This window comes from Ambystoma mexicanum, chromosome 10 (genome assembly GCF_040938575.1).
Source record: "Ambystoma mexicanum isolate Mex_15411 chromosome 10, UKY_AmexF1_1, whole genome shotgun sequence".
Taxonomy (NCBI): Eukaryota; Metazoa; Chordata; class Amphibia; order Caudata; family Ambystomatidae; genus Ambystoma; species Ambystoma mexicanum.
The window spans coordinates 428,533,042-428,559,677 of record NC_090932.1 but is presented as its reverse complement, the minus strand read 5'-3'; the positions used below and the strand labels follow the sequence as shown (position 1 = coordinate 428,559,677).

General features: G+C 45.0%; 1 protein-coding gene across 7 annotated transcripts in view; it reads left to right on the top strand.

Moving 5' to 3' along the window:
- Positions 1–24,881, top strand: part of PIK3CB (phosphatidylinositol-4,5-bisphosphate 3-kinase catalytic subunit beta) — a 2,502,085-nt gene extending 2,477,204 nt beyond the window's left edge. For all 7 annotated transcript variants that reach the window (XM_069617988.1, XM_069617990.1, XM_069617991.1 and 4 more), the window contains one exon: positions 22,139–24,881. In XM_069617988.1, coding sequence (XP_069474089.1) covers positions 22,139–22,276 — 138 coding nt within the window. In that variant the 3' untranslated portion in view covers positions 22,277–24,881. The remainder of the gene's footprint in view (positions 1–22,138) is intronic.
- Positions 24,882–26,636: the final 1,755 nt, after the last annotated feature.

The following is a 26,636-nucleotide window of genomic DNA, read 5'->3' as shown; positions in this document are numbered from 1 at the left end:
GGGTGTTCCTATTCGCAACATCTGTGATGCAGCCACCTGGGCTTCAGTACGTACACTTGTACGTCACTATTCCCTCGATTCCATCCGAGGACAGGATCTGGCCTTTGGCAAGGCGGTCCTTTGCTCTGCTATTTGATTGGCAATTCTAAATTTTAATTCTAAATTCTTTCCCTCCTCCTTGCTCTGGTACTGCTTTGGGAGTCTGTCATAGATATGGAATACGTCGGAGGACCCAATCCCCTCGAAGAACAAGTTACTTTCTTACCTGGTAACGTTCTTTCGATGGGATGGTCTGACGACGTATTAGTCAGACCATCCATTTATGTCTGCAGGTGGCAAACGTTTTCAGCTTGTTTCCAGGAGAGGGATCTGGACCCTTTTACTTGCTCCACTTCATCTGTGATGGATTTTCTTCTGTCTTAGGCCCGGATGGCCCTACAAATTGGTACACTGAAGGGCTAGCTTGTTGTTTTTGATCTTCAAGAGGACCCCAGAGCAGAGCTCCTTTTACATGGCCCCCATGGTCATTCAATTCCTGAGGGATATTTGCAGTACGTTTCCCCCACACCAGTTTGTTTTTCCAGTGTGGGATATGAATTTAGTGTTGATGTTTTAATGGGCCTCTGTTTTTGATCCCCTTCATTCTTATTTAAGACTGCTGATTTTCCTGGTTGCAATCACTTTCGCTCAACGGTCCATTAATCCTCCCTACTTGCTTTTCTCCAAGGAAAAGGCAGCATTGAGAGTTAGATCCTCCTTCCTCCTGAAGGCAGTTCGCGATTTTCATCTCTCTCAAAAGATCCATCTACTGGTCTTCTTTGCTGTGCCTCATCCTTCCAAGGCAGAGCAGCGTTTCCATCGGCTTGTTCCGGTGCAAGTCCTCAAGCTCTACGTCTCTCGGACAAGGGAGAACAGGACTGATTACCAACGTTTCATTGGTTACATGGGTGCCCGAGCTGGCAAGGCTGTTAACAAACCGACACTGTCTCAATGTATCATTATCTGCATCTCGGAATGCTATGATCTGGCCGGCAAGGAGGTCTCTGAAGGTCTCAGGGCTCACTCCACCAGAGGGTTGGCTGCCACCTCTGCTCTGCAATGCAGACTGCCTTTTCTGGATAATTGCCAAGCAGCTATGTGTACTTGCTTGTACACGTTTGCTAAGCATTCCTACTTGGATTCTATGTCTGGTCAGGACACTCATTTGGGTAGAGTTATCCTTCCGGGTTTTTATGGTTTAGGTGGTGTCCTTGCTTCTTGCCCTCCTCCAGGTCATTGTCCTGCTTTGGGAGTCTATCATAGATGAAGAATCCGTGGCAGGAAAGAATCCTTTAGAAGAACAAATTACTTGACTTGCAGTAATGCTCTTTCTGATGGATGTTCCTCCCACAGATTGCTCATTGCCCACCTTACCTGCCCCTCTCTGTGTAGCTAGTACATCTTAGTTCTGTGGTCCCTAAGCATCAGAATGTTAGGGAAAAGGGGTGGAGCTGAGGTCACAGGGCGCAGGGTCTATATATATATATATTGTCTGCAATGTGATGTCCAGCGCGATCGCGTAGAGGCATCAGGTGGAGCAGACGCAGAGCAGAAGTTTCCAAAGAGCAGCTGGTACTTGGAAATAGCTATCAGAGATGAGGAACGTCAATCAGAAAGAACATTACCTGGGAGGTTAAGTTATTTTAGAAAGGTTGCAGTCAAACAAAGCTTTCCCGCTGCGATTCCACACTTATGATTTTTAATCTTGGCACAGGTTGTCAGGCAGAGGTTAATCCCGCCAGTGTGACTGCAACACAGCAAAAAGCAATATTAAGTAGAAGGGGATTATATCCTGTTGCGCCAACCAGTTATTATAGAATAAATGCCAGTTTTTGTTGAGAAGTTTGTTTTGGTTTTCATATTAGTTTTTAATTTTATTTTTAATTTTTGTTGGTCAATATTATGATGTCACTCTTTCAATGTTCTTTTGGGCTCCTACGTCTGCTAAACTTGTACTTGAAGAAGTCACCTTTCAACTGTTGGTAACTCTCTTGTCTCATTGCTCAACCAGCTTTAATTTCCGCACTCTTGATGCTGGTTCTGATTTCATCCTATCCTGTGGAGCTGAGGCCACATGGATTGGCACAAAGGTTGGCAAACAAGCTTGACTTATTCCTGATGGATGTAGAAAGTAACCAACTAAGTAGCCCTGCCTTTCTTTCTTTTGTAGTCGCATGTCCAGAAGCTTTCTCCTGACCATACCGAGCCTCTTTTCTCAACGATGTGTTGGTACCATTGATTTGAGAGCTATAGATATATTTTGAGCGATCAATGCTGCCTCTGATTTCCTTGAATCGGTTTGTCTTAAAAGCTGCTAATCTTGGAAGAAAATGGATTAGATAGTGGGGAAGCAGATGCAAACTAGTGGACCTTTGGCACAAACTAATTTGCATGTAATGTACTGTAATTTACAATGATCAAGCCACAGTTTCCTTATCAGAAGGTGGGTATAATGTTAAATATTTCTGACTCATATCAAGTACTGCCTTTCATGCAAATTCTTTGAAATTGAAGACATTTTGGGGAGTAGTCCTTATCCCCTTTGGCCCAAATTGGATCGATGATATTGCAACCACACATTTTTTCAGATATTGATATTGTATGTAAGCAACGGATTAGAACACATGATAAATCAATACAGGAATTTAGTAGTTGAGAGGCATTCCGGGGCATATGTTATACATTCATGAAAGGGCCAATAGATTCCTGCTTTGTTTGCAGAGTTAGGAAAAGCGATGCTTCAAGCTTGGTAATCCCTATAGCCTGAAGGACTGAAGAGAACCTTCAGCCAATATTTAAAAAGTAATCCAATCAGTGTAAATGTTTCCTGAAAGAGGTTGGCTAAGCAGAATTGTAAAGAGTATTTGCCAAAGACTAAAAGACAAGTAGAATGTGATGAATCCCTGGATGTTGTCACTTCTTCCCTAGAGTGAGCTCCTTCTCATGTGGCCAGGGAGATAAAGCCGCTACACGATAGTCCCCCTGGGGGTGATACTCAGTGGGTGGATCTCATGGGGAGGGAAGCCACCTATGGGATTAGGGACTACCTGGGGTGAACATGGTATCCCCACATCCTGCCTTACCCTAGCCCACCTTCTCCATTAACACATACAAACCCCATCCCCACTGTTCCTATGTATTTTTCGTACACCTCCAGTATAGGAAGTACTGGGACAACTCAAATAGAGTTCCTCTGCTCAATACCAAGCTAAAGAAGGGCTCTGTTGATTCCTGGGAGACTGATCCATTTGTTACTGAGACGAGGAAGAACTCAAGTGAGCAGTCTAGTCAATATGGACTTGATTGATGTATAACAACTGAGGAAGGACTCAGACTAATATTGAGCCCTCCCTGGAGGAACCAGGAGTCCAGAGAAGAAAGCGGTAGAGTGAAGGCAGACTGGGACGCTTCGAAGGGAGCACGCCGTCACAAGGAGGGCCGGTGTGGAAGGATGACTCCACGGAAGAAGCAACAGCTCCTGGTGCACCGTTGGAGCATCGAGCGTGCAGAGCAGGGAGCACGATAGCCAAAAGGAGATTCCTCGCAGAGCTGCTGCACTACCAAGCAACAGGGAAACGCTGACAGGCATGGGAACACTGTGGTGGGCCAGAATCATCATGGAAGCCTTAAGATCACTGCGGACCATAGAGACATGTACAGGAATTTGAGGGGAGGTGAAAGGGGCACAAGGCAATGGTGTAGAAGCAGGGATGCTGGAGGGAAAACAGGGTCACAGGTCTGGGACCCCAACCCTGAGAATATAAGAAGTTGTGAAAGTATCCAAGTTAATGATTGTAACGCTTACTTGAGCTCTGCAGGGACACCTACTCCTGCCTGCTGAACTTTGGTTCTTCTCAGCTTGCGTTGTCTCTTCACAATACTGCCACAGAAACCCTATGTGATACAAAGTAATTCTCAATGATGCCTTTCAAGAACAACTAACCAAAATTAGATGTTCCTATCTGTATTTCTGGTCATCCTCTCTCCCCCTCATTATTACCTTGAGTTTTTGTTTGATGGGCTCTGCATCCTGCTTCTGCGCAGGGGCGCTAGTTCTGAAGAGTGGAATTCTGGTGAATTGAAGGCCACTTGGAAGAATAGAATAATTCCTACTTTTATGATAACTAACCGGGAAAGTTCCTAGGGGGAACGCACATATGGAAAGGAATGGCTGAATCCCAGGAGTAAACTATCACAGAACTTTCAGTAAGAATTAACGGGGTCAATGCATGCAACCCTAGCTGTGTGCTGCAATATTGTGATGCGCCTTACTTCTAAAGAAGGAATGAAGAGGTAAATAAACGTCACCACCTAAGGAAGGAAATCCTTAATGCTGCTTACAGCACATGTGCCCTCACGGAACATGAAGGCTCTGTTCAATTCAAAACGCAGCAAGCGTAACAATGACTGAGGGAAATCAGGTCCACGGTAAGCGTTCACTGCAACTGCAGAAAAAAACGCGAAGCGCGGAGCAGCAGAGGGGAGGGGCTAAGTAGTCTAAGGATTGAAACCACTAGAACGCACAGCCGCTTCCAGAATGGAAACTAAGCGGCCATGTTGGGCAATGAGGAAGTTACTGTGTACCCTTACCCACAAACCAGGAATGGTATGCTGCGGTCCATGAACTTCTGGAGGTCATTCTAGGGGCATGACTAGGGACACAACCAGCAATCATGACAGTCATCATAGTCTCAGCACCTGACAGGCTAGTGAACCAGGTGGACTGAAAGTGGAAAGTGGAAAGAAGAAAGTGATGTATGGGACCCAAACTCATAAAGGTGACCAAGGCCTACAGAATAATCATCGTAGTCACAGTACCTGGCATGGGAGTATCCCAGATGGACTGTATCTTAGAGTCTGGGACCCACACCCATAAAGTATCTATGTTGATCCTCATACTAATTGTGACTGGCAGGAGTGTATACCAGGTGGATTGTGCATGCAAGTCTGGGAACCCGCACCCATTGGAATATCCTCATCAGTCTTAATAGTCACAGTGACTGACAGCAAAGGGAGTCAGGCTGACTCTGAGTCCAATAGCAAAACAAGGTAAAGGAAGCATTATCCTTAATACAGTTTTGCGAAACATTGGAATAATAATACCTGTCTAAGTGAAAAGGTTGGTGGTGAAACAAAATCTGAAACCAGGGGAAGAGAGTCATACCCCCTGGTGTGTTGTGAACATTTTGCGAACAGCCAAGAGAAGGGAGTCATTCTCCTGGTGCCACAAGGAATCTGAGAAAGACCTGGGGAAGGGAGACACTGCCACCCCCAGAAGTTCTGAACATTGGGAAAACAGCTAAACCTGGTCGAAACCAGGGAAAGGGACTCCCCTGGTGTTTTGCGAATGTTCTGCAACAGTCATGAGAAGGAAGTCATTCTCTTGGCATCCAAAGAATCCTGAGAAAGACCTGGGGGAAGGGAAACATTCCACCAGGAATTTTGAACATTGTGAATATAAGAGACTTTTTCTTTGTGCCTTGGTGGAGAGTCAGTCAAAGGAACCTTTTGAGATTTTATTTTGATGCTCTGCCCTTAACGGAGAACATTTCATTTTCCCTATAGCTGAAGCTGTGGGAATCGTCCAGGGAAAGAGACGTTCTTCGGAACCAAGAAGATCATCCTCAGTTGATTTAGAATGTAAGGGATTGAAATGGGTTTCTGACACAACGGTGGACCATTTACTTTTGACAAGACATCATGGCAGAATCCGTAGTTTGAGGCAGGGTAACTCCTTTTAGAAATAGGGTTAGTTAGGGTTTTCCTTTTCTTTTGGTTTTAAATAACTCTATAACCCACAACATGCCACCTGTGTGTCAGTCTTCTACTTCTGCACCCTTAAACTACCTAAGGATTGCATAGCTCGGTGGGTTAAGGAGCTTGCTGCTGAGATTAAAAGTTTCAACTGCCATACTGTCCAACCCCTTTTTTTTACAGTGCTACGTTCGAAAAGCTCTGGAGGGCTGTCTGTCAAATTATTGTAGTTCTCACTTTAAGTAGCAGAGCTTTACATTTGTGAAAATAGATGGTAAGCATTATTAATTGTGCACATAAAATGCCTTACAAATAAAGGAACAGGAAGAATCGATTACGTGAATCTTGATGTTAAGTGCTGATTAAACTATTAGTCTTTCCCATGCATTGTATTTGGGGATTGCAAGAGTACAGAAAAATGTTATATTACCATGAAGAATGGTTTTCCAACAGTAGACACAAAGTGTAATTGTTTTGTCAATGTGAATTCTGACTAAGAGCATACATTTCCGTGGATTGGTTTTCTCCCGCGGATTCCTCATCTGATATCCCTTCATGTGTTTGCTGCTCGGAAAACACTTAGTCCGAAAAGATAGTGCACCTCGACTCTGCCATCGACCCTGTCACAAATTAGGTTCAATAACATGCAGATAGCCACTAACCTGAGCAGACAGCAATTTCTTGATGACAGGAAAACCCCCATGTGAACCTTACAACCCTCCGCTTGAATAAGACCGGGAACGGAGGAGAGCAAACTCCTCTGGGGAAAAAAACCCTGTGTAGAAATTACTGGATGGGGCCTCCTTCAATCGCAAAGGTGGTGATACAGTCTGTAGCTGTATGAACCTGAGTCCTTAATTAGTCTTTTGGAGAAGTGTTTGTGGAGCGGGATACATTCCCAGAGAATGGCGTGTTCCTGGGCTACAAGCAATGCCAAATGCCAGCGTTCCTGCACCGCTCGTGCGGATGGCTCCGGAAGGGGCGGAGCTCCTTTCACGAACGCCCGTGCTCTTGTGTTCCCACAAATAAAGAAAGACCATAGGTTGGGTGTTGAATTCAGGGTTGAAGGCGCGGTGGGGGCTAGCAGACTTGGGCGATGTGGCAGTGCGAGGACCAGGAGCGGACGTAACTGCGGAAAAGGCAGTTCAAACATCTGGCAAATGTGTAGGGACCCACTGGGGCACAGGAACTGGCAGCATATAATTTGTCACATGACCTCATGTGGGCGGAGTCCTTTCCGAAAGCAGGAGCGGGCAGACCTGTCGTACCGTACCAGCACTTCCCGGCAGCCATGTTGGAATACATCAAAGCCCCGGAATACCGAAGCCAGCCACGGCGCCACCACCACCAGCGGCCATAATGAGATGTAACAGTATGCCCCCCCCTCTCAGAGGCGGACAACCCGGTTTACCTGGTGGAGCTGATAGAAGCGCATGACTAAGCGCTGGGCAAAGAACACCTGAAGCGGGCTCCCAAGAACGATCAGCCGGTGAGTAATCCTGCCAGGCCACAAGAGACTACAAACGGCCCCAAAAGTACCGGGAATCACAAATCCCAGAGACTTCAAATTTGTCACCCAAGGGAGTGACAACAGGAGGAGGGCGCACAGAGGGACTCCTCGAAAATCGATCCGGAACAAACAACTTGATCTGCGATAGGTGAAACACCGGATGAATCCTAGACCAAGATGGGGGACGTTGAAGATGAACTGCCACCTCCCCAACCAATTGCAGGATCCAGAACGGGCCAAAATACCTCAGACAATTTGGAGGGGACTAGATGACGAGGTAAGTACCTTGAAGACAGCCAAACGGAAGTCCCCAACTGCAAGAGCAGGTGCTGGTCTCCTTCTCCTGGCCGTGTATAGCTTGGAACGGTCCTGGCCAACCTGCAATGCCTGACGAGCCTCCTGATGGCCAGGACGGATATCCACGACTTCGGCATCAACACCCAGAACACGAGTGGACGAAGGAACAACTGTAGGAAGGAAGGATGGATGGTATCCATAGGAACATAAAAAAAGGGCTGGTTCGCAAGGTGGAGTGGGTTGCATTATTATAAGCAAATTTAGCAAGGGGCAACAGGTCAACCCAGTCATCTTGGGCCGCTGAGACAAAATACTGCAGATTACCTTCCAACGTCTGGTTCAAACGCTCAGTCTGGCCGTTGGTCTGCGGATGAAACCGAGAACTTAAAGAACGTTGGATGTGAAGAAGAGTGCACAATTTTTGCCAAAAATTTGAGGTGTACTGGGGACCTCTGTCTGAAACAATTGTATCCGGTAATCCATGGCGGGAAAAGATTTCCGAAATGACGATCTGAGACATTTCAGCTGCTGACAGACCCCTGGGAGAGAAGAAAAATTGGCAATTTCAGAGAAATTATTTATAGTGACCATGATGGCAGTGTGACTGTCAGAAGGGGGTAAGTCCACAAAGAAATCGGTTGAGATCACCTGCGAAGGCCTACTGGGCATGGGCATACATGTGAGTAAGCCAAGAGGAAAGCAGCATGAAGTCTTGGACTGGAGACATGTAGAGCAAGCCAAAAAATAATCCCGTACATCAGTCGGCAAGGATGGCCACCAGAAATGTCTCTGAATGATGTCAATGGTGGTGTTAACTCCTCGATTACCAGCTGCACAAGAATCATGACATGTGCATGATGTCCTTCTGTAGCTCCTCTAAAGGAATTAGCACTCTATGGTCATAGCAATAGAAACCCTGTTCCCGGGAGAGCTTATGAGCTTGAGCTAGCAATGGTCACATTGGATCATCAGATGTTCTGATGATCCAATGTGACCTGTTTGATTCTCTGCAGAAAATCTGTAACCACATGAATGAATATGGCCTTTGGAAAGATCGGTTCAGTATGAAATCTGGCAGCTGGATGATCCTTGCATGAAAGGGCATCAGCTCAGAGATTCTGCCTCCCAGGTAGAAAGGTGAACCCGAATATTGTAAGGTGAAAAAAATGGGCCCAACGGCTTGATGGCTGTTCGTGGTTTGTGCGAACTGAATTTTGATGATCTGTTCGGACTTCAATAGGGTACTGTGATCCGCGCAGCAGATGCCTCCATTCTTTGAACAACCTTTTTATCAGCAATAGTGCCTTCTCTAGGATGGAATAATATATTTCTGAAGGATTGAAAGACTTGGAGAGATGAGCCACAGGGGATTCCGTGCCATCCACAGTTTCCTGTAGTAAAACCGCGCCAAGGGTTTAATGAGATGCATCTGTCTCCAGGATAAACCGTCTTTGTTGATCAGGGGTAACCAGAATGGGGGCAGAAGTGAATAACTTCAAGTGGCCAAACGAGTTCTGGACAAGTGAATCCCAAACAAAGGGTAACCCCTTTTATAGGAGTCTAGTAAGAGGGAGAATGATCTCAGAGAAACATGGGATAAACTTCCGATAGAAATTTGCAAATCCAACAAACCTTTGGATTTCCTTGATGCTGGATGGAGGAGGCCAATCTACCACAGCAGACACCTTTTGCGGATCCATTCATACCTGTTGTGAGGATCATACAAACCCCAGATGGGTAACCTGGGAACAATGGAATTCACATTTCTCGGCTTTGCAGTACAATTGATTGGTTTGTAGACGTTCTAGGACCAGTTTAACATGATGTATGTGTTCGGTCTTATTTGCAGAAAAAATCAGAATGTTATCCAGGTAGACCACTACAAAATTCAATAGCACATGCGAAAATACATGGTCCATAAAATGTTGGAATATCGCTGGGCATTGGAAAGCCCAAAGGGCATCACATGGTATTCGAAATGCCCAAAGGGCGTTCGAAAGGTGGTCTTCCATTCTTCACCAGGGGTTATACGGATGAGGTGGTAAGCTCCTCGTAGATCTAATTTAGTATATATGGTAGCTCCGGAAACAGCTTTGAGGATATCTGGAATCAATGGCATGCAATATTTGTCTGCCACAGTAATTTTGTTCATTCCTCTGTAGTCAATGCAGGGGCGTAGTTCCTCTATTCTTTTTAGGGATAAAGAATAGAGAGGTGCCGGCTGGTGAGGTAGATTCTGCTATAAGCCCTTTCCGTACCAATTGTTTGCAGATGGTCTTTGAGAACCGACTTTTCTTTCTATGATAGCGTATACATCCGCCCAAAAGGAATGGGTTGGTCGGGCAGCAGTTCGATAGGACAATCATCCCTGCGATGTGGAGGAAGTGAAGAATATTGTTGAGTGGAGTTTACATGAGCAAATTAGTTGTAACAATCCGGGATGTTACTCACATGACTGACCATGGTCACAACTTCTGCCAGAGGACCAGAAGGGGGAAGTATGGACTCCAACTGAATTGTTGGATAAACTTTTAGTTGCACAGTACTCAGATCCCAGAAATAATGTACCTGCTGACCAATTAATGTTCGGGTTGTGCAATCACAACCATGGAAAGCTGAGAATGACGGGGAAGTGGGATACCTTGATTAAATCAAAACACATTACCTCATTATGAGAGGAAATATGACAAGGCAGCGTTTGCTCTTTGATAGGCCCTGAGACCAAAGGGCTGCCATCCTCTCCCTGAATGGGAACGGAGACTGTCTTTGGTACTCTTCCGATTCCTTTACTTACGGCCAATTGATCGTCTAAGAAATTGTCGGCCGCTCCGCAATCCATACGGGCTGGGACCTTCTGGATTTGTCTGTCATCAATGGTAAAATGTAGGAAGATGATTACCATAGAATTGTACGAGATTCCAGCAGTCTGAATGAGTAAAGGCAAGTCTGAGGAACCCTCCTTACAGCTGGGCTGGAGAGTATCCCGGCTTCCTGCTTTCACAACGTCGTGGAGGCACCACAGGACAGTCTCTGACAAGATGGGTAGAGGAGCCGCAGTACATCTGTGTTCGTCTACGGTCTCGCTCTTCGGATGTGAGAGGATCCCTTGCCGTTCCCAGTTGCATTGGTTCCTCTGTATTTACTGGTTTAGGCAGAATGTACAGGGCTTCGGACAGGAATCGAGGTGTTCGGCCCTTCCTCCGTTCCATCAGACGTTCCTGGAGACGATAATCCATTCGCATCATTACCATTATCATGTCTACCAGGTTAGCCGGTCTAGGGACCCTTGAGACATCATCTTTCAGTTCTTCAGTCAACCCTCTAACAAAAGTCAACAAGGTATCGTCTGGCGATGCAGTTTCTGAAGACAGTTGTTTAAATCTCGTGTTGTACGTCATCATGAGGTCTTGGTTACCTTGTCTAAGAGTCATTCTTGTGACGAGATGGAGATCTCCTGTCTACTAAACATTGATTTGAGACTGTTGACAAATGCTGGGTAGGATTCTAAAATGGCATTACCTGTGGTCGCTAAAGGGTTTGCACAGGCCAGGACTGCGCCTGTGAGTTGTGACACAAGAAACCCCACCTTATCTTTGTCTGTAGGGAAGTACTTTAGTTAGTTTTGAATGTGAACTACACGGTACAGCTGTCCAAAAACTCTTTAAATTTGTGTGGACTACTGTCATACTTGCCGGTAGGAAGTGAGGAGGGAGGTAATTCTGGATTTGCCCGTGCTACCTGTTGTCGACGATGGGTATTTTCCTGTTTGAGGTTTTGTACCTCATGAGACAAGGATTGCATGGCAGCCATAAGCTGATGTATCTGCTGTTCCATGGCTTCTGCGATACGGGCGTCACTATCTGTCACAGATTAGGTTCAATAACATGCAGATAGCCGCTTACCTGAGCAGACGGCAATTTCTTGACGACAGGAAAACCCCCCCTGAGCACCTTACAACCCTCTGCCTGAATAAGACCGGGAACGGAGAAGAGCAACATCCCCAGGGAAACCCTCTGGGGGAAAAAAACCCTGTGCAGGATTTGAGAGCAAAGGTAGTAGTAGCTCTTTGATCTCTGGACTCTTGGACTGGAAATTACTGGATGGGACTCCTTCAATCGCAGAGGTGGTGGTACTCTGTCAGAGATAAGTGAAAGGGTAAGTAGTGATTTAGAGAGAGTATGGAACAGAGTTTTGAGGAAGTGAATTGCACCTTTGAAAGTGAAATTTACTCGAGTCCTTAATTAGTCTTTTGTTGAAGCTTGTGGAGCAGGATACATTCCCAGAGAATGGCGTGTTCCCTACACATGTGGGAGAAAAGGAATAAGTCAGAGGTTCCCCGGTTCTGGTGAAATGTCTTCTCCCTTCTCTTTGAACCTACTGGGCTAAAAGCAAGGCCAAATGCCAGCGTTCCTGCACCAATCGTGCAGATGGCTTCGGAAGGGGCAGAGCTCCTTTCACGAACGCCCTTCAGTGAGTTCTTCCATACTGTCAAAGATGGTACCGGTGAAGAAGATGCGTTTATTCCTACCGTGGTCTTGTGTTCCCACGAATAAAGAAAGAAGGTAAGTCGCGTGTTGACTTCAGGGTTGAAGGTGCAGTGCGGGCTAGCAGACTTGGGCGGTGTGAGATTGCGAGGACCAGCAGCGGACTCTAACAGGAGAGAGAGTGAGTACAGAAAGAATAGATATATCGGCCTACAGAGTTTTCCTAGGAAGCGAAACTTACGACGCGTCTGGCAAGTGTATCAACGTGCTTGGGCACAGGAACCGGCAGCATATAATCCGTCACATGACCACATGTGGGCCGAGTCCTTCCGAAAGCAGGAGAGGGCAGACCTGATGTACCGTACCGGCATCTCCCGGGGGCCATGTTGGAATACATCATGAAAAAGGGGGGCAACAGATTCCCAGCAATCTCCAAAGAGGCGCAGGACTTATGGCACTGGGCCTTCGCCCAGGGGATGTTCCTCATCCCGTTTTATCTGGCAGGAGTATAGAACACAGTCGCTGACTCTCTGAGCAGGACGCTTTGCTCTTGCTACGAGTGGGAACTTCGGCAGGACCTAGTGGAGAATCTGTTCCTCAAAAGGGGCAATCCCCAGATTGACTTGTTTGCGACGGCGATGAACACCAAGTGCTGGAGGTTTGCCAGCATGTTCCCCCAGCAGGGGAGCATGGGGGACGCATTCTCATTCCCTTGGGAAGGCTTCTTTCTGCTGTTACTTCGAATCATCAGTCAACTCAGACGGTGCCGGAATGTTCCTCATCGCACCGGCGTGGCCGAGGCAGATCTGGTACCCGGACCTTCTCAGCATGTCAGCGTCCCCACCAGTCAAGCTACTAGTGGTCGCAGATCTTCTCGCTAGGGAAGGAGGCACCATTCTTGAACCTGAAGGCCTGGCTCCTGCATCGCTAGAATTCAGTGGCTACGATCTCCCAGCGGACTGCAAGGAAGTTCTTGCCAAGGCTAGAGCATAGTCTACTTTGAAATGCTATGGACTCAAGTGGAAGAGATTTGTTATTTGGTGCCGTTCCCAGAAGATCGACCCTCTGTGGATCAAGGCCCCTCAGGGACTTCCATATTTGCTGTCTTTGGCCAAGTCGGGGCTGGCTCATGCCTCCATCCAGTGGAGTAACTTTCCTGAAAATGTTGGGGAGGACATTATTTCTGAAGAAATTGTGCCCCAGTCAAATGAATGGGGACAAAATGGTGTGCCATGAAAGTTGGGGGGACAAACACCCCTGTCCCCCCTAAAATTATGCCCATGCCTCCATCAAGGTTCATCTGGCGGCTATCTCCCACTACACCAGATCCCCAGGACGACCCTCCTTGTGGTTGCACCGTTTGGTCAAGGAATTTGTCATGGGACTATTCCGTTCGTTCCTGCCTGTGAAGTCTCCGGCCCCGGTATGGGAGCTCAATTTGGTACTTACTAGGCTCATGGGACCTCCATTCGAGCATATGCATTCTGATCCACTCAAGTTTCTGTCATGGAAAACCGCTTTTCTCGTGGCCATCACCTCTGCACGACGAGTGGGTGAGATCCAGGCCCTCTCCTGTAAACCACCTTACTTGACCTCTCCCTCATGCCCAAGGGCCATCGCACTTTCATCTAAACAAGCCTTTGGTGTTACCTGTGTTTTTTCTGTCGCCTTTGTCGCCGGCTGAAAGAACTTTGCCTATGCTGGATGTGCTAGAGCGCTGAAGTTTTATGTGGCCTCCACAAAGAGTTTCCAGAAAACTTCTCAGCTCTGTGTGAACTTTGGTCCTATGAACCATGGGAAGGCCCTGTCAAAGGCTTCCATTTCCAGATGGCGCTCTGGCTGTATCACCCACTGTCACTGGTTGGCAAACTGACCGCTGCCTCGCCGTCCGAGAGCCCATTCCACCAGGGCGATCGCTGCTACAACAGCGTTCCTGTCTGGTGTGCCCCTGCTCGACATTTGTAGGGCTGCTATGTGGAGGTCGACACATACCTTCATGAAATTCTACTGCGTCGACAAGGATTCCAGAGAGGAGTCCAGAGTCGGCCAAGCAGTGCTGCACAACCTGTTCACTTGAAGGTGAGCCTGGTGAGGAGGTAAGAGATGCTTATGTTGAGCCTTGCCACTTCCTGTGGTTGTGCATGTGTGTACTGCTATGTATTCTTTATTCATGAGCATGTGAAACCATGCCAGACCCCCGTACCTGTAACTGTTGTTCTCCAGCATGGGTCTGGCATGGATTCACATGCGATCCCTCCCGCCTACCCCTCTGCGGCTCTTCTCTTGGTTCTACTGCTACTTTCCTGCTACCAAATCTGTTGATGGCAGCCTGAGGAGAGGCTTAGGTAGACGGCAGCCTTTGGCTGGCGGCAGTATAAACCAGAGCTCAGTGATTGGTTGTTAGGAGACAGACAGCTCAGAAATTAAACAAACTGATTTTTTATTTTACTGGGGATTCCACATCTCCCGTAACCCAGGCAGGAGCTGTGGCGTTTCCTGTGCTCGGGAAGGGGAATAGGGGACTCCAGCAGACAGCACTGGCTGGGCCAGCTCCACTCGTAAAGCCGCTTTTATTTCTCACCCCACAATTCACTGGTTGGAGGACAGACAGGTGAACGCTGATCCCAATGGCGAGAGATTACCTACAATGCCTGGGCACTCCAGCTCGTGCAGTGGGACAACGGTCTGCCTTTCCCAACTGACAGGCTCCCGCCCCCTCCCTCCTCAGCAACCATAATAGGAGCTCCAGGAAGAACTACAACCCCTGCTTTTGAAAGGCACCATGCATTAAGTACCTCCTGAGCAGAGAGGACCAGGCTGGTATTTCCTGGTACCTAAAACAGGGGGGTAGGACTCCACCCCAACTTGGACCTCATGCGTTTGAAGAAGTTCCTGAGAAAAGACAAATTCAAGATGGTAACGTTGAGAGAAATTCTCCACACTCTCAGACTTCAGGACTGGTTTGTGTCAATAGATCATCAGGACACCTTTTCTATGTACCTATCCACCAGAAGCACAGGCGATTCCTGAGATTCCTCATAGGGGACAAGCACTATCAGTTTAATGTGCTGCCCTTTGGACCGACCTCCGCACCAAGGATTTTCACCAAGATAATGGCGGTGGTCGCGGGTCACCTCAGATCCGGCATCCATTTGTTCCCATACCTGGATCACTGGCTGATCCAGGGGAAGTCAACGGAGCAAGTTTTGTCCCATCTCGAGGACACCTGATCACTACTCCACTGGCTGGGCTTCTTCCTCAACTTACATAAGCCCCACACAACGCCAACACAGAGGCTCCAGTTCATCGGGTTGGTACATTCAGTGGGGAAGACCTCCCTTCAACCACCCCCCCCATCTCCAGAGGAGAGCCGCCAGTGTCAGGCAGGTGGTTCAGCTGTTCCAGTGTAACAACACCTTGTTAGTGTCTGCCTTCCTCCGTCTCTATGGTCTTATGGCCTCCCGCATTTTTCTAGTGCCAGAGGCCAGACTGCGGATGAGGTCTCTGCAATGGCTCCTGCAGGTTAACTGGTCCCGGTATTTTGGCACTTTAAAAGACATTCTAAAAGTGTCCAGATATGTGGCCAACGATCTCTCTTGGTGGGCCAGCAGTCAGAACATGTTGGTGGGGGAACCTTTCTGGCATCCGTGGCCCAGGTCAGGGTAGTCACAGATGCGTCACTGAAAGGTTGGGACACCCACTGCGAGGATTTACATGTGAACGGCCTCTGGTCGGCAATGGAAGCTCAATGGCACATCAACAGACTGGAACTGCGGGCGATCAGGTTAGACTTGAAAGCATTTGCTCCCTCACTAAAATGGAAACGCGACCTGATCAAATATGGTAGCTATGCACAACCTGAAGAAGCAGGGTGGCATGCTGTGTTGAATCCAATGGAGTCATCACGGACCCCTAGCGGTAACCTCCTCTCATGTGGCTTGGGGATGGAAGCCGCTACGTTATCCTGACTCTGGGGGCGGCTCGGAGGGAGGATTACATGGGAGCAGACAACCACCATGGCTTCATTGGATGAGACATGGTATTCCCCATTTTCCCATGAAAAAGACCCCCTGATACCCAATACCCTAATGGTCTATTGCCATGCACCTGTTCCCCCTTTTAGGGAAAATAGAAAAACCTTTTCCCAACACCCTTTAGGCCAAAGTCCGCCCCTGTTATAAAAAGTAAAAGCTCCAAAAACCTGTTTCAGTTCTAATTCCCTTTAGTATAGAACTGTTTTTTCCTATTGAGACAGATTTTCCAAGTACCATCATCAGTTCCCTCACCCACCTAAGTACTGGTAACGAGGAGGATTAAGTAAATGATGCAGAGCAGCAGTCTCAAACTAAATGAGAGTGCTATCTGTTTTGAGAAAGCACCTGTGCACAGGACATTTAAAAGTGGAAACTGAACTATTGAGTGCAGCTGTTCAGGAGAAAACGTTCTAGCTCCCTTAGAGGCCTATAGAAGCTGAATGCACGAGCCGGTCTGGCAGAGCCAAGGGGCTCAACAGCAGAGAGAGACAGTAACGTTGCACAAACAGGACATGCTGCAGGGACACCAGGAGCCATGAGACAATTCCTGGGCGTTCGGTAGATGGAGGAAGCAGCATTACCCTCACCGGGAGCTGAAGGCATGCAGGAGCGGAGCCAGGAGAGAAGCCGGAGGGAAGTCAAAGCATCCAGAGTGGAAACCAGGCAGCAAAGCCAACACAGTCTATGCGCAAATGGGACCGAAGATGCCACACAGAGCCGGTGAGTCAGCCCAAGCAAAGTGAGGATCCCGTGGCGTTTTGGCGACCGCACCAAACAGTTTGAACATTATGAAGCTGTAGAGACAAACAACAAGGTTGTTTGCGAATCAAAAAGGCAGAGTATAAACACAACCCCCAACAAGATATGAGTGCATGGAATACAGATATGGGAAGAAGATATATGGGAAAAGTCAGCGGGAGGAAAAAACGGAATTGTTTTACCTGCATTTCCCTTTTGACATTTTCACATTGCTCCCTCAGTAATCTGCCCTCCCTGCCCCCTACTTACCTAATGGCTAACACTTTCTTGTGTCGCCGACTCCTCTGTCTCCCTGCAACACCAGTTCCTTCCACTTATGTTGAGGTGAACCGGTGCCGCAGGGTCCATTTGATATTTTTTTTTTTACACATCTTTATCACAGAACGGGGGACACCCCCCGCAATATAATCACATTACAACACAGGGTGTATGGCATAATAGTTCATTTTATTTTGGCTGTATGCAATTTTGTACTGCCGAAATTCGAACAGTTATGCCATAGGTTCATTTCTATTTGACATTTCCTACGGATTCCCTTTCAACTTAAAGCTAACATTAAAACTACTAGAAATGCTGAACAAAGGAAGATTTATGCAATTTTGGATGTATAGAGAAACTGTTATATGTCTATGGAAGTAGATAAGTCCTGGCAGGAGAAAACACCAGGCATTACAAGCGCATTAGAAGTCCTGGCAGGGGAGTACCCCAGGCAATGGCAGAGCTACAAGGAGTCCCAAGAAAGGACAGTGCTTGTTGAATAAAAAAATAACTTTTTGAAGAGGAAATTACAAGGCTAAGCAGCTGTGTACCAACAGAACTGTTGTGAGCCAAGAGAGACATAAAGAACTGTTATACCTAGAAACATAGCCATACCATTAAATAACCTAGGGGCATGGAACCACGCTCTCAAACCAAGGTTTTATTACCTTGGAGAACTTTTATGTTGGAGCTGTTCTATTTTCATTTATGAACACTTTTTACAAATATCAGGTCAAAGACATTTCGCTTCTCACTTTAATATTTCGTTTGTATTGTGAGGGTCAGGATAGGACGTTTGGACACGAGGACGGTTTTAATTTCTGACATCCTATCACCGATGGATCATTAGTTTTAGGTGGGGAAGTTCCTCTTAGAGCAGTAATTTTCCTAACCTGTTTGCATTAATAAAAGTCTTTAACCACAAACATGACAACTTTGTGTCCGGCTTTCATTTCTGACCCTTCACAGTGTGCTCTCCTCCCCTTTGCAGAGAGGCGATGCAGCTGTGGTTCTGGATGTTGGCTAACTGATCTCGGTTTCAACATTACATCTGGCAGGGGCGGAGAACTGATTGGAACTGATTGATGGATGCTCTTAGCAGGCAGAGCAGACTCACACGAGTGGGAAGATTGCCAAGAAGTCCTGGAGGAGGTCTTCTCTCGGTGGGGTACCCCAGCAGTGGATTTGTTTGCCACAGAGTCCAACTGGAAGTGCAAATAGTTTTGCTTGAGGGACTTCCTGGAAATAGGCACACTAGGGATGCATTACTGGTGGAGTGGATCTTCGAACTCCACTATGCATTCCCTCCAATTCCCATCATTCTGCAGGTTTTCCGGAGGATGAGGAGGTTTCAAGCAACCTGTATCTTGATTTCTGGGTTGGGTGAGGAGAACATGGTAATTGGACCTCTCCGTTTGCCCTGATGGCTGGATCTCCTATTCCAGTTGGAATGTTGGGTACTCCACCCGAACCTGGAATCGCTCATCCTACACGCGTGGCTCTTGAGAGGATGAAGTGTGACTGGCACCTCTCGGCGGAATCTGCAGGAGAAAGGCAATCGATTGAAGGAGAAATTACATACTGTAATGTTCTTTCTATGGATTCTTCTCCTGCAGATTCCTCATCACCATCCCATCGAACCCCGCTATGAAAGTGCTTGCAGTTAATGGTCAACTTCTCCTTTGGGAGAAAGAGGTGTGCTTTCACTTAGCGGGCTACCGTACATTGTGTTACTGTTTGCCTGCTTTTTTCGCGGTTCCGTTCCTCATGTTTAAAAAAACACCATGGTTAGGTTTTTCCCTTTTTCTGAGTTGTGGCTATCAGCCAAATCGTTTGATTCTTCCTCTACAGTGTCTAAGCAAGGGGGGGAAAAGGTGGGGCACTGAGGTACGGTGTATGTACAATGACCTATGTCACGTCTGGCGACGACGGAAGCATCGATGCAAGATGGAATGACGTCCTAGTCGAGGCGCACTATGCCCCCTGTCGACGTTTTTCCCGAGCAACTGACACTGTAAGGGATATCTTTCTGATGAGGAATCTGTGGGAGAAGAATCCATTGAAAGAACATTACAGTAAGTAATTTCTCAGTGTCAAGTGGCAAGCAAGCATAGATTGTACAAAGGCTGCAGGGGAAATGTTTTTACAGAAGGGAAAATAGTACCCATTAAATAGGAGCAATGTCCAGGATGGAGGTAAAAATGGGGAAAGAAATGGGGTTAGCTGGGGTGGAAGTAGCACACCTTGCTACAAGATATACTGTTCCCAATATGTGCATCAGCAAGTTGGGGCTCATCGTAAAAACAGTATTATTAATTTACATATTGTGAAAGGTACAATGGTAGCCCACATTTATTTTCTAACAGTCCAGTGTAAACAGTGATTTACCTAAGGTGTAGAACAAAAAAAGGGACATTGGGCCTGCTATACTCTACGGGGAATAACAGGAAAGTTGGTGTCAATACTAAGAGAATGTGGCCATGCGTGGATTTGTGCATGGGCAACAGGCTTCCCACATAGTGTATTGTAGGAGAAAAAAGTTCTTGTTGCGGGGTGCTTCAGGGGATAAGCACTGGCAAAGCCATCAATTTTGACTTTTAATAACAGCTATAAATCAAGTGGTTGAATTCTAAGCCATTAACTCACAGCTGACTCCTTCAAATGTTGGCCTGCCAGCCTTAATTTTATGTTATTGCTTGATAGAGCAAGGTCAAGGAGATCCCAGGAGGATATGTTTTGGGCAGGGAGGGGCCGGTAGTGTATGGGAATGGCTATAGCAATTCGCATGACAATGGGCATTCATTTGGTGGGTAAATAACTAAACACCCACAAGCTGTGTGTGCCTCCTCACATGTCACCCTCCGCCTAGCCGTACTACAATGCAATAGTTTTGCCGTATAGTTGGTGCGTCAGCACCACCTAATAGCCCAAACTGACAGAAGATGGGGAGGTCACTGAGGCAGATTCCTGGTCTGGCATAAAAACGTTGTGCCAAGATCGTGCAAAGCAAACGAATAGTTGCTGAAGAACAGAAGTCCCTTTCAAATCAACATTAAAAATATTAGCGCATGATTTGTCCAACTAAAAAGAGGGCACCTCTGAAACGAGACTAACCCTGCCTGACCAAAAATAAGATCCAATGGATCAATTATGGTGAACTTTGAGAAATTGAAAGATCTGCAACCAAAGCTAAAATTATGTCAAAGGAAGAACAATGACATGATGGGGACGGTAGATGAACAGAAAAGTTTTCACATTAGGAGAAATCATTTCAATGCCTACAGGGTAAGGCAGGCCAATTTGGTAACTTGTAGACATCCTTTAGACATTATGCCTACCCTTCCACCTGATCGTTTCAAGTGATACTCCTTAAAGTAGCTTACAATCAGAAGGAAGGAAACAGTAAAGATCTGGGACTGAGTGGGGAATAAGCAAAATGTTTAGTATTCTGATGAATTATAACAAGTCATATTAGAGATAAATCGTGCAGATAAGCCTCGCTAGCTTAAGAAACGTGGTTTTCAGTAATCTGATCCTGGTGAAGGCCTGTGGAGCAGTGAATTGTCCGCCGGCTTCAACTCAGCATGGGTAGGAGTAGATGGGCTTACCTCTGGTGCACCTACAGTGTGTCAGAAATGTCCCATTGTGCTGACATTTGCGTGTACCGGGAGTATAATTACACTTGTGAGAAACAAGCTCACATGTCCCCAACAAGTGACCTGTGCCACCAATAAGCCAATCAGCCACCACCAAACGACATGGGAAGCCATTTTAGATTGGGAAGATAAAAGAAGAAAAAGTGAAGTATGGCCCAGATTGACTCTGGAAGGTCATGCAAGGAAAGTAAACATTAGAGTTCACCACCACTGTAACGCGATACAAGGAAATTAATTTAACTTTCTAACTATAATAAGAGCTTTACCAGGAACAGCTCACTAATCATGTGTGTATTATCAGCAAGGGGGATGGGGTGGAGGGGTGGCATCACCACTCCATCTTGCTGGGAATGTGAGCAACAGATTGCATTGGCTGACATAGCATCCACTCTAAATCAGGTGCCCCAACAAGTGGCCAGCTCCAGTAACAAGCACAGCAGCCCTTCACATTGCCGGCCATTCTGGAAAAAAACAGAAAGACTGCAATTCACTACAATTTTCTCAGTATCTGGACAGTTAAATGTGGTTGGTCTACACGTTGAGAAAGCATGTCTTTGAGGCATTATTTCTGTATGTTGATGAAATAGGATATCTTCACTCATGTTCATTGAGATCCTCTAGATCTTATTAATGCACACATTGGAAGGTTTGACCAGTTTTACAGTTTTTCTCTTGCATTGACTCATCTCCATGTTTGCTATTCACCGCTCTGCTTTTATCACAAGAACTGATGTCTATAATGGCAAAATAGTGCCTTTACATTTTTGTAATCTTTTGCATCTTGCTCGCCTCCATAATTTGTTACTGTTCCTTGTTAGTGTGTGTTCAAAATGGTGAAGACCTGCATGAGCAATAAACTGTAGTAGAATGCGAAATGACGCCCTTGTAAAGTAGTATGACCATCGGTCTGGTGTTTATGCATGACCCCATAACACTGTTGTCCCTTATCTGGATGCTAAAATGAATAAAGAGCTCAGGTTTGGTGGTTAGGAGTTGGGGAGTGAGTCTATAGGGTGTGTAATAGTGGCAAAGGCACAGTCCTTTTTTGAGAGTGGGCTCTTTTTAGGGTCGTTCTTAGGGTCGTTCTTGATGACATGAGTAAGCCACTGAACTTGGGGGATGTATGATTGCTGCTAAGTATTTATTTTTGGCAATCTCATTAATTGTTCGGATGTGTACACTTATAACTACATTTCATTGGCATTTATCATTGGCCATTTTTAAATATGACAAATTGAAATGTATTTTACGAATAAGTCAAATTTTTGTTAATAAAAAATGTTTGCATACATTTACGCCACATAATATTGCTTTTGTGTACAGTTTATATGCTTTTCACTTTTTTAGGACTCTCTGGCTTTGGGGAAGACTGAAGAAGATGCACTCAAGCAGTTTAGGCAAAAATTTGATGAAGCGCTCCGGGAAAGTTGGACTACTAAAGTTAACTGGATGGCTCACACTATGCGTAAAGATTACAGATCTTAGTATTCTTGGATTTGAACAGTTTTTTGCAATCCGAGTCAATGAGTTTGTGTGGCAATACAAAGGGAACTTTAATACTGGAACGAATCCTTCAAACAAATTCTTAATCTGTTCCGGACTCGCTCCGATTGTTGGACTCCTCTTTGAAATTGGACCAAGAACTTGTTTATTCTCGATCATGCACCTGCCTTACAAAATCCCTGCCCTGCTTGCTTTGCACGCTGAGAACTACTGAATATTTTATTTTTTATTTGATTTTTTAATTGGTACTTGAAGAAAAGATAAACAGATGTTTTATGTTGGAGCAACTTATTTGATAATATTTCTGTATAGTTCGGAGGCCTTCTTTAGGTACAGGGCATTTTTAGGCTTGGTGCTAGGATATTGTAACTGCCTAGAACAAGACTGTCTTAATACAGTTGCACACAGAACATAATGACTTTGAAGCCAGTCAACCTGCATGCTAGACATGATTGTGTACTCCAGACCCCTGTGTAACATGCTAAATGTTAACAAGCCGAAGACCACAGATACAACTAATTGATCTCTCAACCCAGTTCTCGCTACTGATTGATGAGGTCAAATGTATGTTGTATAATTTTGTTTATCCACAGAAACCTACCCTCTGCTAGTATCTTCTCATACTTTTTCCAAGAACTATACCAGAGAGAGGGAGAGAGTCAGCACAACGAACGAGGGAAGATACTTAGTCAATTTACTGTACAAAGTTGAAAATTAAGTATTAGATTTAAAGTGTACACATTCTGATTTTAAAACCTGTGGTTACATTTCTTTTGAAAATGCCATTGATCTCCCGAAAGAAGGAATATTATTCTGAAAATTCTATTTCATACAATGTCGATATTTTCTAATTCAGAATGCCAACATTGCTTAAAACATTCAGAAGGGACATGCACTGATAATTCTGTCAGGATGGCTTCATGATGTCATACAAGCACCAACAGAGCAGTTGTTGCTAATGTGAAGCAAAGGCACTACTGCTATGAGGGGGGGGCACATATACGACAAAGCATCCATGATGAAGTGATAAAGCACAATGTAACTAGTAAATACAGTGGCAGAACAACAGTGATGAAGGAAAGTGGTGGCAGCCCAAGTTTGTCAAGGGTGTGGTACAACAGGACAGACTGGTATGCCACTGCATGATTGTATAGGGAACAGATTGTATAAATATCATGATGAGGGAGTTTGACTGCACTTTGTAGGGCATTGCGGCTCTTGTGAAACCGTGATGTGGTGGCAGTGTGACTGCATAGGTGTGAGATTTCAGTACCACAATAGTACTTGCATAATGAGATTGTTGCACACCAGTGTAAATTTCATGGTGGCTTACAGGACTCTTGATCCTTGACGAGGTTGCAGGTCATTTGAAATCCCTGAAGTCCATGATTCAAAAGCCGCTGAGTGCGAGGTACATGCCTAAGAAGTCATAAACTGGTTAATGCCGCCTCCTGGAGGGAGAAAAATAGCAGTATGAGGAACCGTGATCAGTTAGTGGCATGAAAGCACTGCCATGGTGATGGATTGGCATAATAGTAGAGCCAAGAACATGATGGAAAATGATCTGGTAAGAAATGTTTGCGTGGCTTTTTTTGTGTGGATAAGACCGAGATCGGTTAGGCATTTGAATGGAATTCATTTAACACAAGATTTGAACTTGGTAGACTCATTTCGTAAGCACAGCTGACAGTGGTAGATTATTTGTTTTTGTTTTAGGGCAGCTCAAAAGTCCGAAACTCGTGTCTTTCCCATCTTCTAAGGATACGCCACTATAAATCATTTATTTTGGTTCATAGATGGGATTGTTTTTATTTATTTCAGTCTCCGGTTTTAGAACCTGAAGCTTTTCATTTGAATATTAAAAAATTGTTTGGAGACTTTGTCAGCCTTTGCCTGCTCATCTCACTTTATTGCAGTCGAGTGCTTAACAAGTTGCTCTGGATTCGCCAAAAGATGTACTGCAAGTATTTTTTTTTATGCAACTGAAATGTCTTGTCGAGACAAATTGCCATCATAATGCACCCTTGTGTTCTGACTGCGGTGCACACTAGTTCGATAAATGTGTGGCATATTAATTTCCCTGATGCAATGGATGCTATAGCCACAGCACATGTTCCAAAACACAGACACAATGTGCGATATTTTTAAGGAAACCTTAATATTCAGTATTCTACACAAATAGCTGCAGTGAGAACCTGTGATCTTATTTATTAAAGACCAATTTGAGAATTTTGTTTTTTAATTCAGGGTATTGGTTTTTGTTAAGGTTGCACCTTTTAATAAAGTAAGTGGACTTATGTATATTTGATGCCCTGTAAATGTATTTTGTTGGGTACCTTAACTTGAGTACCATGTGCAATATCGTCTGATTTGAAACTAGATGGCCTTTTGGTTCTGAATATCAGTAACTCCGTGTCAACTAACGCTCGTTCTCCAAAGAACACTGCTAGCCCTTTTTTGTCCTCGTTGGGCTGAGAGTGACCAATCTATAAATACGTGTATATATTTATAAATATATATTTGCCTTGTTGAACTAAAAATATGTTTTACATAGGAATGTTATTAAAGATGGTTCATTTGTTCCTGACATTCATTGTGTACTTTCTTTCAAGAACCAGGTTTAAAAAGTTGTCTGTTTTGGCATTTCATACTTTTCCCCGTGCATTTTCTGCCAGGATCGATGCTCAATTTGGAGCCTCTCACTCTTTTGCACCGGTTTTTAAATTGTTTTGAAGGGATTTGCAATATTGCTAACCTAGTTGTTTAACGTTTAAAACAAGTGCCATAACTAGAAATATGTCATGCAAGTGAAATATCAAAATATATATGGAAGCAATAAAGAACACACTCTGAAGCAGGCCTGTAGCTTCATCAGTAGGCACTTTTTGTGTTGCTCCTCAGGTGCCACGGCTCCCTCTCCATTACTTTTCTTCTCATGTCATGGCCCTCTGACCGTATTACCTCACGGGACTGCAACCTATCCCTAAGCATGTCTCCCTTCCCAAACATCTTCACGAGGCCCGATACTTTCATGTAGCAAAAGTGAGATGTCAAAGTTTAATTACTAGAGAACATTCATGAAGGAAGGTTTTCTTGCAGGTTGCCAACTCATGGAATAACCTTTATTTTTTTATTGTGTTTTTGGTTAACAAGTAACCTTACACATACATTATTATAACAATCTTAAAATACAGATTTATCCTAAAATACACAAACTTAGTGTAAAAATAGTTCCTCGACACATCTTAAAGCAGCTAGTGACGGTTCTATGCCTTTTTTTCGCCTTTTGTTGGACGCCTTACAAAAGAAACCCTTTTTTATGGTCGATTTTAGACAGTCTACAAAAACCAAAAAAGGGCCATTGCTTCACCCCCCCAATCTCCATCCCTCCGTGACACGCCCACACTGGCGGAATTTGTCTGAAATAGAGGTGTTTCATCCTGCCAAACCCTCCTCCCTCAGCCCCGCCGCTTCCCTCGCCACCCAAGACTCTTCCAACATATACACACACATAATACACATAACACACATACACACAAACACCCGTTCTCCCCTGACGGCGCTTCCAGGTCCTACTGTGCCTGTCATCCCCTGCTCGCACTAGTGTGCGGCAGTGGCATGACAGTTCAATTCAGAAACACCGCTCTGTGCATTTACAGAGCAGTCTTTCTAAATCGATCTTTTTTTTAAATCGTTTTCTTATTTTAAACTATATATTGACTTAAGACCCTAGTGACATGCAAACCACTTAAAACCTCAGTCCACAACGCTTTTTGATTATCTAGTCTCTGTTTCATTAAAAAAGTGTTAAAGTACTTGTGCCTTATGTTTTTTTTTTTATTTTTATTGTTATATGGTTAAACAAACAGAAGTTAAATGTATCCCTTAACACATCTAAATTCATTCCATAAAACAAAGACAAGTGAAAACTAAAACGCCATACATAACAGGGTTAAAAGTTCGGAATTCATGAAAAATACAAATCATGTGTAATATTATACTAAAATAACAATTTAAATTTGACAACTATGTCTCGCAAAAGAAACCTTTCATGTAATTAATTTCTTTGTTTTACATCCTTACCTACCAAGTTCATACAGAACTAATTTGGGATGCGTTATATGAGTGCTAGACAAATTTAAGGAAGAGGTTATATTGCGCTGTAATTCCAACTGACCTAAAAAAACAAAAAAAACTTCTAAAACCATAGATGTCATTTCAGCTAGGTAGCACTGCCAAACCAGTTCTTCTTTAACCACAGCAAGCAGTCATGAGTTATTTCAGATAGTTCCACTAGACCCCCTGTACTACAGAGCAAGTAAGCCAACAGATGTTTCAAGGA